The following is a 15,776-nucleotide window of genomic DNA, read 5'->3' as shown; positions in this document are numbered from 1 at the left end:
TGCTATTTGGTAAGTCAAGCAATAAAATAAACAGGGTTAGTAGAAACTTTATATGTGATCAAGATACTTGTAGCTATTCCTCAATGGTGCAGAGTTTATGAAGTATAATTAATTCAAGGAAAGTAGATAACTGAACGCAGCAGTCTTTAAGTGGGTTTCTGGTTATGCTGACTGTTCAAATTGTTCAGCTATGAGCTACAAATAGATTTCTCCCCTGACAGTGACAAACTGAGATGTTCAATAAACCTAACAAAGAATGTCAAAAACAACAATAATGCTGTAACTGATTACTGGCCTACTTTTATTTTTACTTTAAGTGCAAGTCTTTCCCCTGTATCCACCACTTTCTCATGCATTTTAAATGCCAATGAAAGTGGTGTCCCTTTACTGAGTTAATTTACCCAACTGACCCTATTCGTTGTTCAAAGTTCTTCAAGTGATCATCAAATCGTACGGTACATGTAAAGACCATTAGTAATATTGTAGACTCACTTTTAGGAAAATCCTAAGAGATTAATATTCTGCAGTGTTATTACAGAAAGCCATTTGCAAAATTCAATGTAAATCAATACTAAAACTATACCTGATGCCTCATGTAATGCTGGACATAAGCATTTCCACTTTTAATGACTTTAAGGCAAAACGGGCAGAGCAACTGCTTGGTATTTTCATGAACAACGCGGAAATGGTTATCAACATCTGAATACACTGATGACCGGTAACTGCATACCTAAAGGTGGGGTTTGGAAAAAAAAAGGCCAGAGTAAGAAACGGTAAAGGCTAATTTGATCAGATTACACATCCTTTCTAGCCTTTGTTTTGATTGTTTTCTCTAATTTAAAAACATCATTAATACAAGCACAGACATATATTCCTAGTGCCAGGAGAGTTATACATTTTCAGATTTTGCTTACTTATACTAAACATGGAGAAATGTCAGTTGATATCTTTGGAACGTGAAAACTGGAGAACTAAGAGCATCTTCATTGGATAAGGTGCTTTCACATGGATCATTGAAATGGTAAGTACACTATGTCTTGTTAGTTCAGAGGGAAAGAGAAGTAAAGGAAGAAATAGAAAGGAAGAAGAAAGGGGAAGACAGAGATCCAGCGACAGAAGATGATAAACTATACCCACTGAATCACAACCAAAAATGGGGTCTGAGCTGCTGAGCATAATGCCAAGAGCTGGAACAGTAATACGTTCACCACCTATTATAACTCAAGTATTTGTAACTGCCTACCTGATGGGATTTTACTTTCTATTATAGAATTACTTTTGATTCAATAGAGTATACTGTTAACTGAATGTTATTGTTCGTCAGTCCTAAACTAAGGCATAACTTATATAATGTTTAAACAAAGACCCTTTAAACAAAAAATCATTTACAAATATCAAAAGAAAATTACCTGACAAACATATGGCATTTCCCCTGGTTTATGATTGTCTTTCATATGCTGTAGAAGGACTTGCTCAGATTCGTAGGATAACTCACAAATTTTACAAATTGCTAAAAAGCAACCAAAGAACAAAATTATATCTGCTCAGTATTTGTTTCTGCAGATACCCTCCATCTTATAAACTTTATTGCAATAAAAGAAAGCAGAACATGAGGTAGTTTGAACAAATAAGACATTTCTTTAATATGAGTTCTTTAATAAGGTTAAAATGCCCTCTACGTCATGCATTTTTTGACAATTGTAACATTCTTTATGGCTCCAGCATTTTATAAATAAAAATAAGTGCCCAAACTGATGTAAGGGGGGAAAGTGGAACAAGCAGCATTCTTACTCCCATTAACGTATAAACTGATGTATAATTATTTTTAGTCAGATTCTGTCTTCCCGTTTTTGATATTTTTCCCCCAAAATACTCAGAATATTACTCGTCTCTTTTGACAATGTCAAACAACTCCATCGGGAATTAGCTTTATCATGACTTTTGGACTGACAAAATCTAGTTTCTTAATTCACACTCAATTCTCCATTTTGTAATCTATTACCTCATCTTGTATTTAGTGTGACCAATATGGTTTATTGTAGAACAATTATTTCAAAACATATAAATTAGGCCATATATCGTCTACGCTTCCTTCCCATTTATCACTTATAGAACTTTATGTATACCTCCATTATTAATACTAATTTTTCTTACCAGGCAGTGATATTATGCAACGGAACAATCTACTTTCACTTTGTGATCTGAGTCTAAATGTCTTTTTAATCTAATTTTTTTTTATACTGCTTTCAATTCAGGATACTGCGTTTGCTACTAAGGATGTGGTTACCACGACATGAGGGAGAGCAAAAAGATATTGGGTGATCATTTTACATAACAATTTTGCTTGTGACCCCAAGATGTCAGAGGCCTGTTACTTTAATTTTGTCAGACCTCTCTGTTCTTTGCTCCCTACACTAATCCAATAAATCTGAGAAACAGTTCCTCATCCTACAATAAGGTAGATTAGAGCCTTCCGGACTCAATTATGCATTCAACAAATAATCAGCATTTCTGACATTTTCATTTTTAGAAAACAATAATTCACATGTCTCACCTTGATACCATCACTAAATGGGTTGCACAAAAGCAATTAAGAATGCCATATCACGATTAACTTTGTATTTAGTTTTGGTGAAACCACCAGATAATAGAAATTAATAGTTTATGTAAAAGAAAAATAATGAATAGACAAAGATTAAAAGGCATTATAATAAAAATGATTGACCACTCTCCTGAGAAAGGTCTGTTCAAATAACAATAATTTTATTGCTGTTATTTATACAGACTATTTTAGAATTGTTATAGTGGCTACTGTTTACAACAATGAAAATAATATTTAAAAGAACCTCTTTATTCCCAAAATTGTTTCAAACAATAGCAATTGACAAGAGATTTTAAAGACAACACCCAAAATTATACTTCCTGTTTAATTTTAAATAGTGGAAATGTAAACTGTTCCACAATAAAAGTTACAGTAAAAATATTGAAATTATTTATCTTTACACAACAAGTCATAGAAAGAGGAAACCGACATTGATTAAAGGAATCAGCAAGTTTGAGAATTATAGGAGAGTCAAATAGTAGTATGAAAGGGAAAAAATACGATGTTTGAATGTTAAATCTTCAGATTTAAATATTAAATCTTATTAAACTAAATATTAAACTAAAACAGAACAAAACATGGGAATATACAAACTACTGGCCATTTAGCCCCTAGATCTTGTACAATTTTATCATGGTTGATTTTGACCTCAATCTCATTTACCTACCATTTTTACATCCCTTTCAATAACCTGACCTAATAAAAATCAACCTCAAAGACTTGCTGTGCATTTAAATAATATTCCATTTAACAGCAATTATAATGCTTCTAACCAAAGGATGTATTTGATATTGTGCACCTCTTAACCTTTAACAGACTATCTGGAAATATTTTAAAGAACAAAGTTACATTGTACAAATAAAGCCGTAGTTTGGGAATAATAAACATAACTGTCCTGTTCAGACCTTTTGGTGTATGGAAAATAATTTGGACAGCAGCAGCTCCATTATAAATACAGTTATGGTATCTTATTACTGAGAAACAGAAATAATAAGTGGCATGTATAACATTCTCAGAGCCCTTGGTAGGTAGTTGCTAAGAGATTGCTGCCCCCAACTAGAAAAGCTAGAATTAGAGGGTATAAGTTTATGATAAAATATTGATCCCTTTAGGATGGAGAGGAAGAAAAATTTCCTCAATTAAAGGGTTGTGGATCTTTGAAATTCACAACCCTAGAGGACAATGGATGCTCACAACTAAAACTGAAATTTTTGGGCAGCTTGAGAATTAAGGGATATAAGGATATGGTAAGAAAATAAGTTAATTTACAAATTCAGCTACATAACATATAACATAGCAGACTCCTCCTTCTATGTCTTATGAATGACAGCTTAATCATGGTTCATATTCTGAGATGAGTTGTAAAGTGAAGGTGCTTCCTGCTAACCACAGAAGTTGCTCACAAAGATCTAGAATTCATGTGGATGGACTTCCTTTTCCCATATTCTGTAGGATCTCTGGTGTCCAGCAAGAGTTATGTCAAGATTATTCAACAATCATACTTAAGCATTCTCACATATATTAAAAGCAGGAAGTAAAAAAAACCCACTACTTTTAGCCACTGTTTTAGCCATTTTACAAAGAGTGAGATAAAGAGAAGAACATTCATACGGGAAGTTGAAATATCATTGAAAAACCTAAAAAACAATTATTTTAAAGTCCATGGAATTTGAAATATTATCTATAGGAAAGTTTTTTTAAATAATGCAGCAAGATCATTAAGGCTTAATAAGCTATTGAAAACTCACATAACCCATATAACAAAACTTGATATTTTCAAGTCTTTCTTATAAAAAAAACAAGAATAGTTAATACCCAAGGACTGCAAAATACTGGAACCAGCGGTGGAGTGAAAAAGACCAACATAAACTTCTGGACTTCTGTGCTTAAATACACATGCACATACTCCCAAAGTAATTGTCAGATTTCCTCCATTAAAATAGTGAGCTATGGACATCACTATTTCTCACTGGAAATTCCAGGGCAATGATTATTCCAAATTCTACTTGATTTCTAACAAAACATCAAGTTTATAAAAATATTTTTCTTGCAAAAGGTATTATCTACTTTTCTAGATCTAGTTACAGTTCCACCATAAATCACTTCCGTAAGTAAATCCCATATGAAATTGAGTGCATTTCTCCACCTCTGGGATCATGTGGAAATACAATATAGTTCACAAAATACTCAGCAAATCATTGGGAGTGCCCAGCTGGGCAGTCTCTAACAATAAATTGTGGACCTGTTTGTATATTTTCATTATTCATGCTAAACTCACCTAAATTCTGTCATAAATATCAATTTCTACCCAACCAATCATTAACAAGTCACAGAGTTTTGAGTGGTTTATTAAAGTTACTACATTCTTATCCCCCTTGAAATCTTCCCATAATAAAAGGGTAAAAAAAACACAAAAACTTGTGATAAAGGATAAATGTTATACAAAATATATTAATTTTCAATTTCACACAAAAATTGGCCAAGTCACATTAAAAAACTGATAAATCTTAGTATTTTATCTGTAATTAAACCCATTGTTAGTTGATCTAGAAGGAAACTATACCCGCTTTAAGAATAGAAGGTATTAATATTTTTCCCATCACAGAGCCTATCCACTTGGAAACATCTAAATGTGCCATTTAAACTTGACAACTTTTAATTTTTCACATCTCTTCTCAATGGCAAAACTCCCAAACAAAAATGAAGTCTTCTCAGCTACATCATTCTATAAGTAAGCCTCATAATTAAAGTTACATCAAAGCTTATTGTAAGAGCAACAGGAGAGGTATTGGGAAGAGGAAAATAAAAAATGTATCCACAAATTTAGCTCCAACAAAGTGACTGAGCAATAGCTGTATGATATGGATATCGGACTAAAAATGGATTTGGGAGTTTCAATGACCTGATTTCTAAACTCACCTAAATTCACAAAACAATGATGATTAGGTATGCACTGCAGCTTATCTGGCTGGAAAGGGAAACATGCTAACTAATCACAAATGTACAGCCTTAAACAAAATGAATTAAAAAACAGATTAAAAAGCATACTGAGAGAACACCCTAAGTAGAAAAATAAAGTGAAAAGTCAATTTAACAGAAGAACACAGGAAGCATTCCATTATAAATCCTTTTAGTTAGATGAAGTACTGGATTGTGAAGTCATAATAATAACAAACCACACAAAGCAGGATAATAAAAAAATTATAAATGAATTATGGCAGTTCTGTAAAGTTTCATTCAGAATTGTGCGAGAGAAATAATGCCATGAAAAGGATGAATTTATACTGTTGACCTAATCAACATGCATTATCTTGCATACGACATTTACATTTGAGAGCAACATGCATAGATTCTGCAACTGTGAATTAAAAGTAACTGCAATGAAGAAAAAAATTGCCCTATTCAAGGAAGTACATGACTTGTTTTAAATTTATGGAAATTTCAGCACTAACATGAGCAACAGATTCCCAAACTCACACATAACGATTCTTCCCTCAACATGATCATAATGGTTATTGTGCAGGATTTCATATATATTGTCCACTTAAGAAAGATCCCAGACACACAGGTAAAAGCCTTGTTGGTGTTCTATGCGATTGAAAGCAACATAAAATTTTAAATGTAATATAGCCAATGCATTTTATTCAAATTACTTTGAACAAAAAGATGAAATAGCAACTTTGTTATTTCAAAACATACAAAGGCAACTAAGCACTTACTTGTTGACTCATATGGACAGTGAGCAGTTTCAATGTGGCATTGTAGCTGGAAAGGTGTGGGGAACTGACGATGGCAGTGCTGACAGGTGGTGTGGTTTTCCCAGCTCTCACTACTCTGCTTCTCCAGTTCCATATGATGCTTCATGTGGTTCATAAACCTAACGAAGATGAGGCAGTAAATAAAGTATCCATTATCTCTGATATGCAGCTCTAAACATTAATTACTATATAATATATGTAAGTAAATCATACAGTAAAGACAGTTGGTCCAACTTTGCAAAATGCACAACAGATCACAGAAATTCAAACTGCTCTAATAAAGTTATAATCTGGCTGTACTCCTAACATAATAAAAGGGTGACACAAGAGACTGCAGAGGCTGGAATCTGGAGCAACACACAAAGCACTGGAGGAACTCAGCGGAAGTCAGCATATAAAAGGGTATTGACCAGAATATCTACCCATAATGTTAACTTTGAATAGTCCTCTAGCAATGCCAAATGTATTCTATAGGTTATCTTGCAACAAGTATAAGCAGCAGGTACACATTAAATAAAGAAATTAGAATTGTAAAATGATGCATAACATTCCCTAGGTACAAGAATCCAGTCCAAAAAGGCCTTGATATTTACTTGAGTGGGATTACCAAGGCAGGGTGGAATACTTTTGGTTGGGAAATACAGCACTTTATCCCCACAGAATACATGTTCTGTTTAAAAAAATTCCAGGTTCCAACCTGTAAACCAACTTGACAAGCTCAGACAGGAAACACTCAAGAAGATCCTATCAGATTGGAGCGGAAATTACATTATTCTGGTGGGAGTGGGAGACAGAGCTCAGTGTGATTTCAATAGGTGTAGGTGAGCGAGATAGAGGTCGGTGGGGGCAACTGGTTTGCTTGGCAGGACAGGGGAAAACACTATGGTTGCTCCAAATTTAAAGGGAGTATTGGAAAAACACCTCTTCCATAGCACTGGCTCTGTCCTTTCTTTCACTGCACAGTTTCTCAAACTTGAGAAATCTACCACCTGTTCCACATGCTGGCCAGTTTTACAGTTGCCCGAGACAAAATCTGAGGCACATATTGTTAGTAAAAGATTCAAACAGGCAACCCACCTCCAGAGTCCTTTATTCCCCAAATATCTGAATACTCCACCTGGTGTGAGGGTGGGATAGAAAGGGGCTGGGTGAGGGGGTGTTTGATGGGTTCAAAATTAACACCATGGTGTCTGTAAAAATACTTCTAAATAATCAGTAAAAAACCTTCTAAGAAGAACACAGGAACAGCTAACAAACAATCTGCTGGAGGAACTCAGCGAGTCGAGCAGCATCTGTGGAGGGAAAGAAATTGTCGACATTTCGGTTCAAAACCCTGCACCGGGACATTTAGCCCCAGAGCTAGTTACACAATTCTTGTGACTTAACATGGATACTTGCCATTTGCACTAGCACTTAAAACCTATTATTCTTCAATCTAAAATTGATAACTGAACTGGTATTAACTGCAGGTTTACTGAAGAGAGTCCATTACACCAAGTTCCCTGCTTGCCAAAGTATTTCCTAACTTAAATCCCGAGTAGCTTAGCTCTATTCTTTATACCACATTCACCAATCCTAGCCTTCTCCAGCAGAGTAATTTTGTCTCTCTTTACACTACCAATTCCCTTCAATACTGAAATCAAATCAACCCTCGTTTCTGTAATTGGAGCAAACAACTGCAGATGCCAGAAATCCAAAACAAAAACAGAAAATGCTGTAAGCACTTAGCAGGTCAAGCAGCATCGGTAGGGAGATAAAAGTTGACAATTCATGTTAGGTGTTTCTGTTTCAGACTTCCAGCATCTGCATTTTTCTGCCTTCTGATGAAGGATTCTTGACCTGAAATATTAATTCTGTTTCTCTACCCACTGATGCTGCTTGACCTGCTGAATGCTTCCAGCATTTTCTTTTTTATTCCCAATTTCTGTAACCACCTCTTGTAATACAATCTTTAAAAGTCCTGATATCATCTTGATCAATCTGAATCTACATTGCACTCCCTCCTATAGTGTGGTCACAGAATCGATAATAATACTCTGCATGTGTTCCAACAGAAATTTGAAATAGGTGTAGTATAACTTTGTAGCCCTTGCAATCCAGTCTTCTACTCGAATATTAATATCAAACTCCCTGCCCAATCTACAAACATTCAACACATAAGTCCTTCAACCTCCACTGCTTCCTGCTTTTCAACATTCAGGAAGTACTTGATTCTATCCTTTTTAGACCTAAAGTAGAGAACCTCATATGTACATATCTTGAAATTGTTTGCCAGCTTTCATTCAATGTATTAATATTCTTGAAATTTAATTCTTCCATCTATAATGCTTAAAATGTCCCCCCATCCCCACCTTACATCTTATCCAGTGATCCAAGTCATTTATAAATAAGCTGAGCAGCTGTGACTGTCACAAAGATCCTTGGATCCTGGCTAATCTTGCTAGTTTGAGTACTTCAACATTACCTGTATTCTCTGCCTCTTGCTAGACAGACATTTTCCTAGCCAGGCATTAATTTGCATGAGCTTCACTTTAGTTAACAGGCTCTCATCTCAATCTTCTGTCTACTATTTTATCATCTCCCCAAAAATTTCAATCACTTTCGTCAGACATGACCTTCTCTGTATAGTACTCAAGGTGTTCAGTTGTTCTATTATTAAATTTGGACCCTAGTAACTCACAAAAGAGAAGCTGGGCTAATATTTCTATAATTCTCCGGTTTCCTTCTCTTGTTTTCCTTAAATGACAGACTAACATTTGAAATATTTCAATCTAATGGAGTGTTCTATTCTTCCTTAAAAACCTTAGGACAGAAACTCTGGGACTGGGGATGTGCCGCTGTTATTTGGTAAGGCCATGTCCCTGATTCAATTTTAATGTTCTCAGGACTCAGGATAGATTTCTCCTCTACTATAAATATTGACACAAAGTAATTACTCAACACAATTGCCATTTTCTTTTACGGTACTGTATCACCATTATCCACTTTAAGGGTTCACATTGTTCCTAGTCACTATTTCTCCTTTTCCAGTTGTAAAATAAATTGTTTATTTTGATAAACTTTGCAAGTCTCTTAAAATTTCCTATTTCTTTCAATCGGTTTTGTCAACTTTTACAGTTCTTTGCAACCCCTCCACTTACCAGGACTTACATTAACTTTTTGTTTTTTTTCAGTTTTACATTGTCCATTACCTCCCATTGCCATCCATGATTTTGTTATAGCAACTGGAGTTCTTGCAACTTTGGGATAAAAACTAATAACATATCAACTTGTTTTTAACAACTTCTGCTGTTCTCTGGTTTTACCAGTTAACTGATTTGCCCTGTTTACTGTGGGCAGTTTTTACCTCTTTTAGTACAAGAACAGCCTAAAATAAATCGAAAATACAAGCAGCTGTTTCATATTTCCCCTTTTAAACACTGCTGAGCTCAATTATAATATGATAACTTTGAGATAAGTGTTCACACACCAATATACTGTTAACTAAATCTGGCTCATTACCCAAACATGAATACCACCCTCCAATACAATACCTATCTCTCCATATAATAATTAATTTATTTTGAATTTTGACTTGACAAACATGCAAAATATAACTCTGCAAACTATATTACTAAAGAAGTACAGGAATACATTTTCTGTTTGCCTGATAGTGTTTTCTATTTTAATATTTATTCAGCATTAGTAATACACAATGACCAGCCTATGAGTAACTTGATGTGATATACACAATGCATCACCTTAGTGCATGGTGAGTTAAGCTGTAGAAAATAGACTTGGCATTCAAAAAGATAATTTATGATGTGCTTGATACTCCATATTGTTTACACCTTTATATTGAATTGATAGGCAAATAGCTACGATGTTGATAACTGTGGTTGTATCATATTCTGTCACTGCTTTTCCAAAAATGGCAGACAAATGAACATATGCAAACACAGTAAAAATTAGGGGAATGGGATTGATAATAGCTGTTTAGTTACAAACAAAACTAAAATTACACAATGGTCGTACAGAAGAATTGCTTTCATACTTAATACTTTCCAGTCATAGAAATCAGAAAATTATTCATTAGATTCCAGCTGCTCTCAAGACAAATCACTGGCACAATAACTAGGGTCTCTGCTTTTAAGCACATATAATAGCGATTAAAATACCCTCAATTATATATTTCTTTTGCATTATTTAAGAAAGCTCACATCACCCATAATATCTACAGATCATTTTATCATGCACGTTATGCTCTCAAAAGCCATGATCATATTTCATTTTTCACATTTGCTATTTCTGCTTTCCTTTAAGAATTCTCATTCAGGGCAACTATGACCTTAACTGCCAGCAAGTGACTGTGATACAAACGGGTCTGGCTGTTAAAACAGCTTACAAAAGCTTTTTTGCTGCATCTTACAGTAAAGTTATTCAATCACAAGAACAGTTCTTACAGAGTATAAACTACCAACTATTTTTCACCAGGCATTCCCAAAGGGAATTCCAACAAAATCTGCTGATAACGCCATCAGTCTATTCAAAAAATGGTAATGAAGACTGTGGAATATTGTATCATCTACTAAGAGTGAAGCACAATCACACTCTGAAGTACCTATAAATATACTCACCAACTTTGGCTTTCTCAAGGTTTTGAGTTTTGATTTGTTTCCAACTGAAATAAGGCTATTTTATTTCTTTCCACTGTACTATTATATAGTAAAATGCCAAAAAATTCAATGAGCAATATGCATATATATGTAATGGAAAAAAAGAACACAGTTATCATAGATTGAGTCACAGAAATGTACAGCACAGAAACGCGCCCTTTGTCCCACCATGTCCACGCTGATTTTTTCGTCCATCTACACTAATCCCACTTGCAACATTAGGTCTATATTGTTCAATGCCTTGCCTACTGAAATGTCTGTCTAAGTGTCTCTGAAATGTATTGATTGTATCTGACTCCACTACCTCCACCGCAGCGAGTTGCAGATAGCAACCACTTGCTGTGTAAAATACTTACCCCTCAAATTCCATTCAAAGCCCTTTCTGCTCATCTTGAACTTATGCCCTCTTGTTTTTGATACCCCCACCATGAGAAAAAGAATTTGCTTATCTACGCCTTTCATAATCTTATAAACTTCTTTAGTCATCCTTCAGCCTCCTTTGCTCCAGGAAGAATAAATCTAGCCTATTCAATCTCTCCCCACAAGTAAAGTTCTCTAATCCAGGCAATATCCAGCTGGATCTCCTCTGCATTCTCCCCAGCGCAATTACATCCTTCCTATAGTGTGGGAACCAGAACTACACACACACTCCAACTACCATCTAACCAATGTTTGGTAAAGTTAAAACATAATGTCCCAACAACATTCTATGCACTGACCTGTGAAGGTAAGCACATCATATGCTTTCTTCACCACCCTATCTACCTGTTAAGTAAACAAGTAACAAGTCACGTTCAAAAGACAAACTTCTGGAGAAACTCAGCAGGTCAGGCAGCATCTGTAGAGGGAAATGGAGAGTTGATGTTTCGGGTTGAGACCCTTCATTTGGACAAGTCATGTTACTTGTTAAGTAAACATGTATTTACTTTTGTTTATATAGAGAAACTACTGTGCAATATTTCTAGAAGTTTTCTTTTAACTTTTCCATGAATCTACAATTCTCTAGAGGTTAGGGGAGGTTAAATATTACGCAGGACTAGAAAAGCAAGATACTGGAAATCTAATTAAAAAATAAAACTGCTATTAATACTCATTAACATTATTCAGAAACATTAACACTGCTTCACTCTCCACAAATGGTGGCAGACCTACTGAGCGTTAGCAGCATTTTCCATTTTAATCTTAGGATACCGAGCTCTTCCATTTGCCACTCTGCCACTGCCATCTGGAGGTGTTCAAAAATAATCCAAGGTAAAGCACTTAAAGACTATCCCACGTTGTGGAGAAAAACTTCAATTCTACGCAACGTGCTGCAGTAACAGACAAAATGGGAAAAGGTCCATGCTAAAAAAGTGTAGGTTTGCACCAATCCACATTTTATTATCACTGTATTTCAACTGATTCTACCTACCCTCTTTGATTTAAAGAAAAAAAGCATTCTCTTACCCACAACAATTAATTATGTGAAAGTGTGTTTCATTTCAATTATTGTGAAGTGAGAGTAATAGTGGAGGAAGGAACAGAAATCAAATATAATAGAAAAGAGAATAAGTACCAAGTCACAGAAGTCACTCATTCTAGCACACTACTGAATAGTTGCAAACCAAAAAAGATGTGAAGTAATAATGTCCCAATTGCACAGTCAAGAACGAGCGTTATAATGATGCCATTAAGAAAATCTTGACAAGGGATATGTTAGGTAATGCCGTGGCTTTCCTTTGTATTTTTGAGGTCATTTTAGTTTGATAAAAATCTACTATACTTTTGATTTATTCACAAGTGATGATCTGTTCTTATTATTGCTTTCCAAAATCAAATATTTTTTATTTATTACAAAAAGTGTTTGGCAAATTCATAAATTTATAATCAGCTTGTACCATAACTTACAACTCGAAAAGATAATAATGCACATTCAAAGTCACCCATTGCCACCTGTGTTTCACTAATTTGGGATCCCCACCGCCCATCCCCAAAGATACTCTCAACCTCTCCCATCCAGTGTTATCTAATCACGTGACTGACAAACGCATTTTATAACATGTCCACAAAAAAATGTAATTCGTTAGCAGAGTGTACACAATAACCAAATGCTAAAAATTGCATTCTTAAAGCAAAATGGATGGATAGTACTAAGCCTAGAAATTGAATTAGAAATAAAAAAATTACTTTTTTTGTATGTGTGAATTATGCATAAGGTATGCTTGGTGCATGTTTTGAAGTATTTATTTCCATTTCTGGCAGAAGTCCCCCTGACTGGGATACTGGACTGGACATTTTCTCTTGGATTGGGTATCATTTCCCTATCCTATTTTGCTCATGTGATGATGTCCTCAATCCATGCAGAGTGCATTTTTGAGGTCGCGCCTATAACCTTCGACCTTCACTCACAGTAAAACATGAAGCAAACCACACAGCAAGTCCAGAACCATACATGATTTTAATGATCCCAGTTGGGACCTTCATTCATTTGCCACTGAGTCCTCCATATTGATTTTCACGAGCTGTCCTCTTGGACTCAAGTTCCACTAATAAAGATGACAATACTTATGCATGTCAGTCCAAGGTGCTGCAATCTATGCCTCTGATAATCACAGTGGCAATGGCTATGCTGGTCCACCACGTATCACTGATTAATCTCCCACCCCTTTCGACTTCCCCCTCTCCCTATATGTCAATTTATGAGCGACCAACGACAGAGCACCTTAATGAGACTGACCTAATTCCCAGCCCACAGGGTACAAATTAGGTACCAACTGCCCTTTGTAAATCAGGTTCTATCCCTTATAAATGGGAACAAATCACAACTGCAACTTCTTAATGTGAGAATACACTAATGTGATTTTTTTTTGATGACTCCTAATCTGGCATAAGAACAAAAAAACAGGTGAAATCCCAAATCTAGGCTATATTGCCAACAAAGAGTTTAATCAGACCACAAAAACAATAATAACCAGTATGTTTTCAGTTACTGCTAGTAAAAAGTGAAAGATTCAAGCCCTGCTATTCAAATCTGGCTTTTCAGAAGCACCAAATCAGAAATTTGCAGTTGCATCAATTATTTTCCTTTCACTAGGATTTTCAGTGATTTAACGTAACAGGATGGAAACCTTATGCTGCAACAATTCTATGAAAGTGCAATGCCTATAAGAACCAGACACACTGAAGATACTTTAATATAACTTATGGATCATTTATAGTAAATTACAAAATGTGAAGGCAGAGTGGGTATGAAAACACTACGCACGTGGGACCTTGCTATGAATAAAAAACAAATGTGCTACAATCAATCATAGAATAGAGAACAGTGCATCGCACTTTCAGCATGAATGATTGACGTCATGAAGCAACAGAATAATACTTCACATTATAATTCATAAATCCAAATTTGCCTTTAGTCATATGGAAGCTCTAAGTGGGCTGTCAATCAATGCAAAATATTCTCATGGAGACCAGTTCAGAGCAGCATAAATGAGACTTAAAACAATAGTCCAGAGCTGGTGTAAGACCCAATAAAGAACAGAGGGAGTCTTGAACAAAAGGTTTTTTCTTTTTTCTCTTCAATTTATAATTAATTTTACATATGTTGTGTAATTGCAGAGCATATAGCTTTAAAATGAAAATTTAAATACTTTAAATTAACTGTAGATTTAACTGAATAATGAAAGTGGTTAAGTAAACTGTCATTTTGAACAACAAACTATTTTACAAATATTTGGGCAGTTAACTTATACAAAAAACACTTTATAGTACCTTATATTATTCTTAAGGATCTTCAGACAGCTGTAGCACTTGAAAGTTGTATTTGTCTTCTGATCTTGCTGATTTAGGTGGGCTTCACCATCATCTTTTCCATAATAAAAGTCATTGACCAACATTATAAGTTTCCCCTTTTCAATTTCTAATACCTTGTTTGGAGATTGCTCAGATGATGTTACAGGACAGTAGCTGGACACCAGATCTGGACAGCAGAACTCAACAGATACAAAAATACTGGTATCATTTATCAGTGGTTATAAGATAAATACTTTTAGATATAATCACCATATTTTAATTCTTGTGCACAGTATACATTAAAACAAACATGACACTAGAATAAAATGACTGTTACTCTGATTATTGCTTTTTCAAAAAGGCTGTATCTTGTAAACAATATGACTTAAAAGTTAACTATGTTCAGTTATTTGCACGGACAAACTCAAATCAAAGATAACATGCTCACGTCTTACTCAAATGAATAATCAAAAGAAAATACTTACAACCATATGATGTCGTAAAGAATCCAAGACATTGAAGTGAATATTGCATTTTGGACAAGCCCTTGGGACCGGTACTCCATTTTTAATATTACTTTGTGATCCTGTCAAAATAATTTACTATTTAAATAACAAAAATGAAATATTCAGCTTAATCAAATCCTCAACAGTGTAAGTAATATTGAACCTACATAATTTACAACAATTACTGGCTTTCTCAATTATCCAAGAATAATCTCCAATTTAATGCATAGTACATTAGCAATACTTTGCTAACACTAAACCCAAGTTTACCATATAGTCTCTAAATGTCACTTTATTTTGCCTCCATTCCCATACCTAGCTTATTGTTGGAATTTAAGTTAAAATACAATGGTCTTCCAATATCAAGATTTAACCGTATTACAGCAGCACATGAAAATGAAGATTTGAAAAAAATATAGCTTTCTAACAACAGTAATAAAGATTATAAAACAGTGTCACATTGTTAGCTTAGGAATATCGCTGA

General features: G+C 34.7%; 1 protein-coding gene across 6 annotated transcripts in view; it reads right to left on the bottom strand.

Moving 5' to 3' along the window:
- The window catches only part of znf280d (zinc finger protein 280D), a 90,273-nt gene that overhangs the window by 30,758 nt on the left and 43,739 nt on the right, over positions 1-15,776 (bottom strand). For all 6 annotated transcript variants that reach the window (XM_052040487.1, XM_052040485.1, XM_052040486.1 and 3 more), the window contains 5 exons: positions 15,272-15,372; positions 14,766-14,986; positions 6,322-6,479; positions 1,410-1,510; positions 584-730 (listed from right to left, as the gene is read on the bottom strand). In XM_052040487.1, the coding sequence (XP_051896447.1) occupies positions 584-730; positions 1,410-1,510; positions 6,322-6,479; positions 14,766-14,986; positions 15,272-15,372 (728 nt within the window). The remainder of the gene's footprint in view (positions 1-583; positions 731-1,409; positions 1,511-6,321; positions 6,480-14,765; positions 14,987-15,271; positions 15,373-15,776) is intronic.

This window comes from Pristis pectinata, chromosome 28 (genome assembly GCF_009764475.1).
Source record: "Pristis pectinata isolate sPriPec2 chromosome 28, sPriPec2.1.pri, whole genome shotgun sequence".
Lineage (NCBI taxonomy): Eukaryota > Metazoa > Chordata > Chondrichthyes > Rhinopristiformes > Pristidae > Pristis > Pristis pectinata.
The sequence above is the reverse complement of the archived record's forward strand: the minus strand, read 5'-3'. Positions and strand labels throughout refer to the sequence as shown.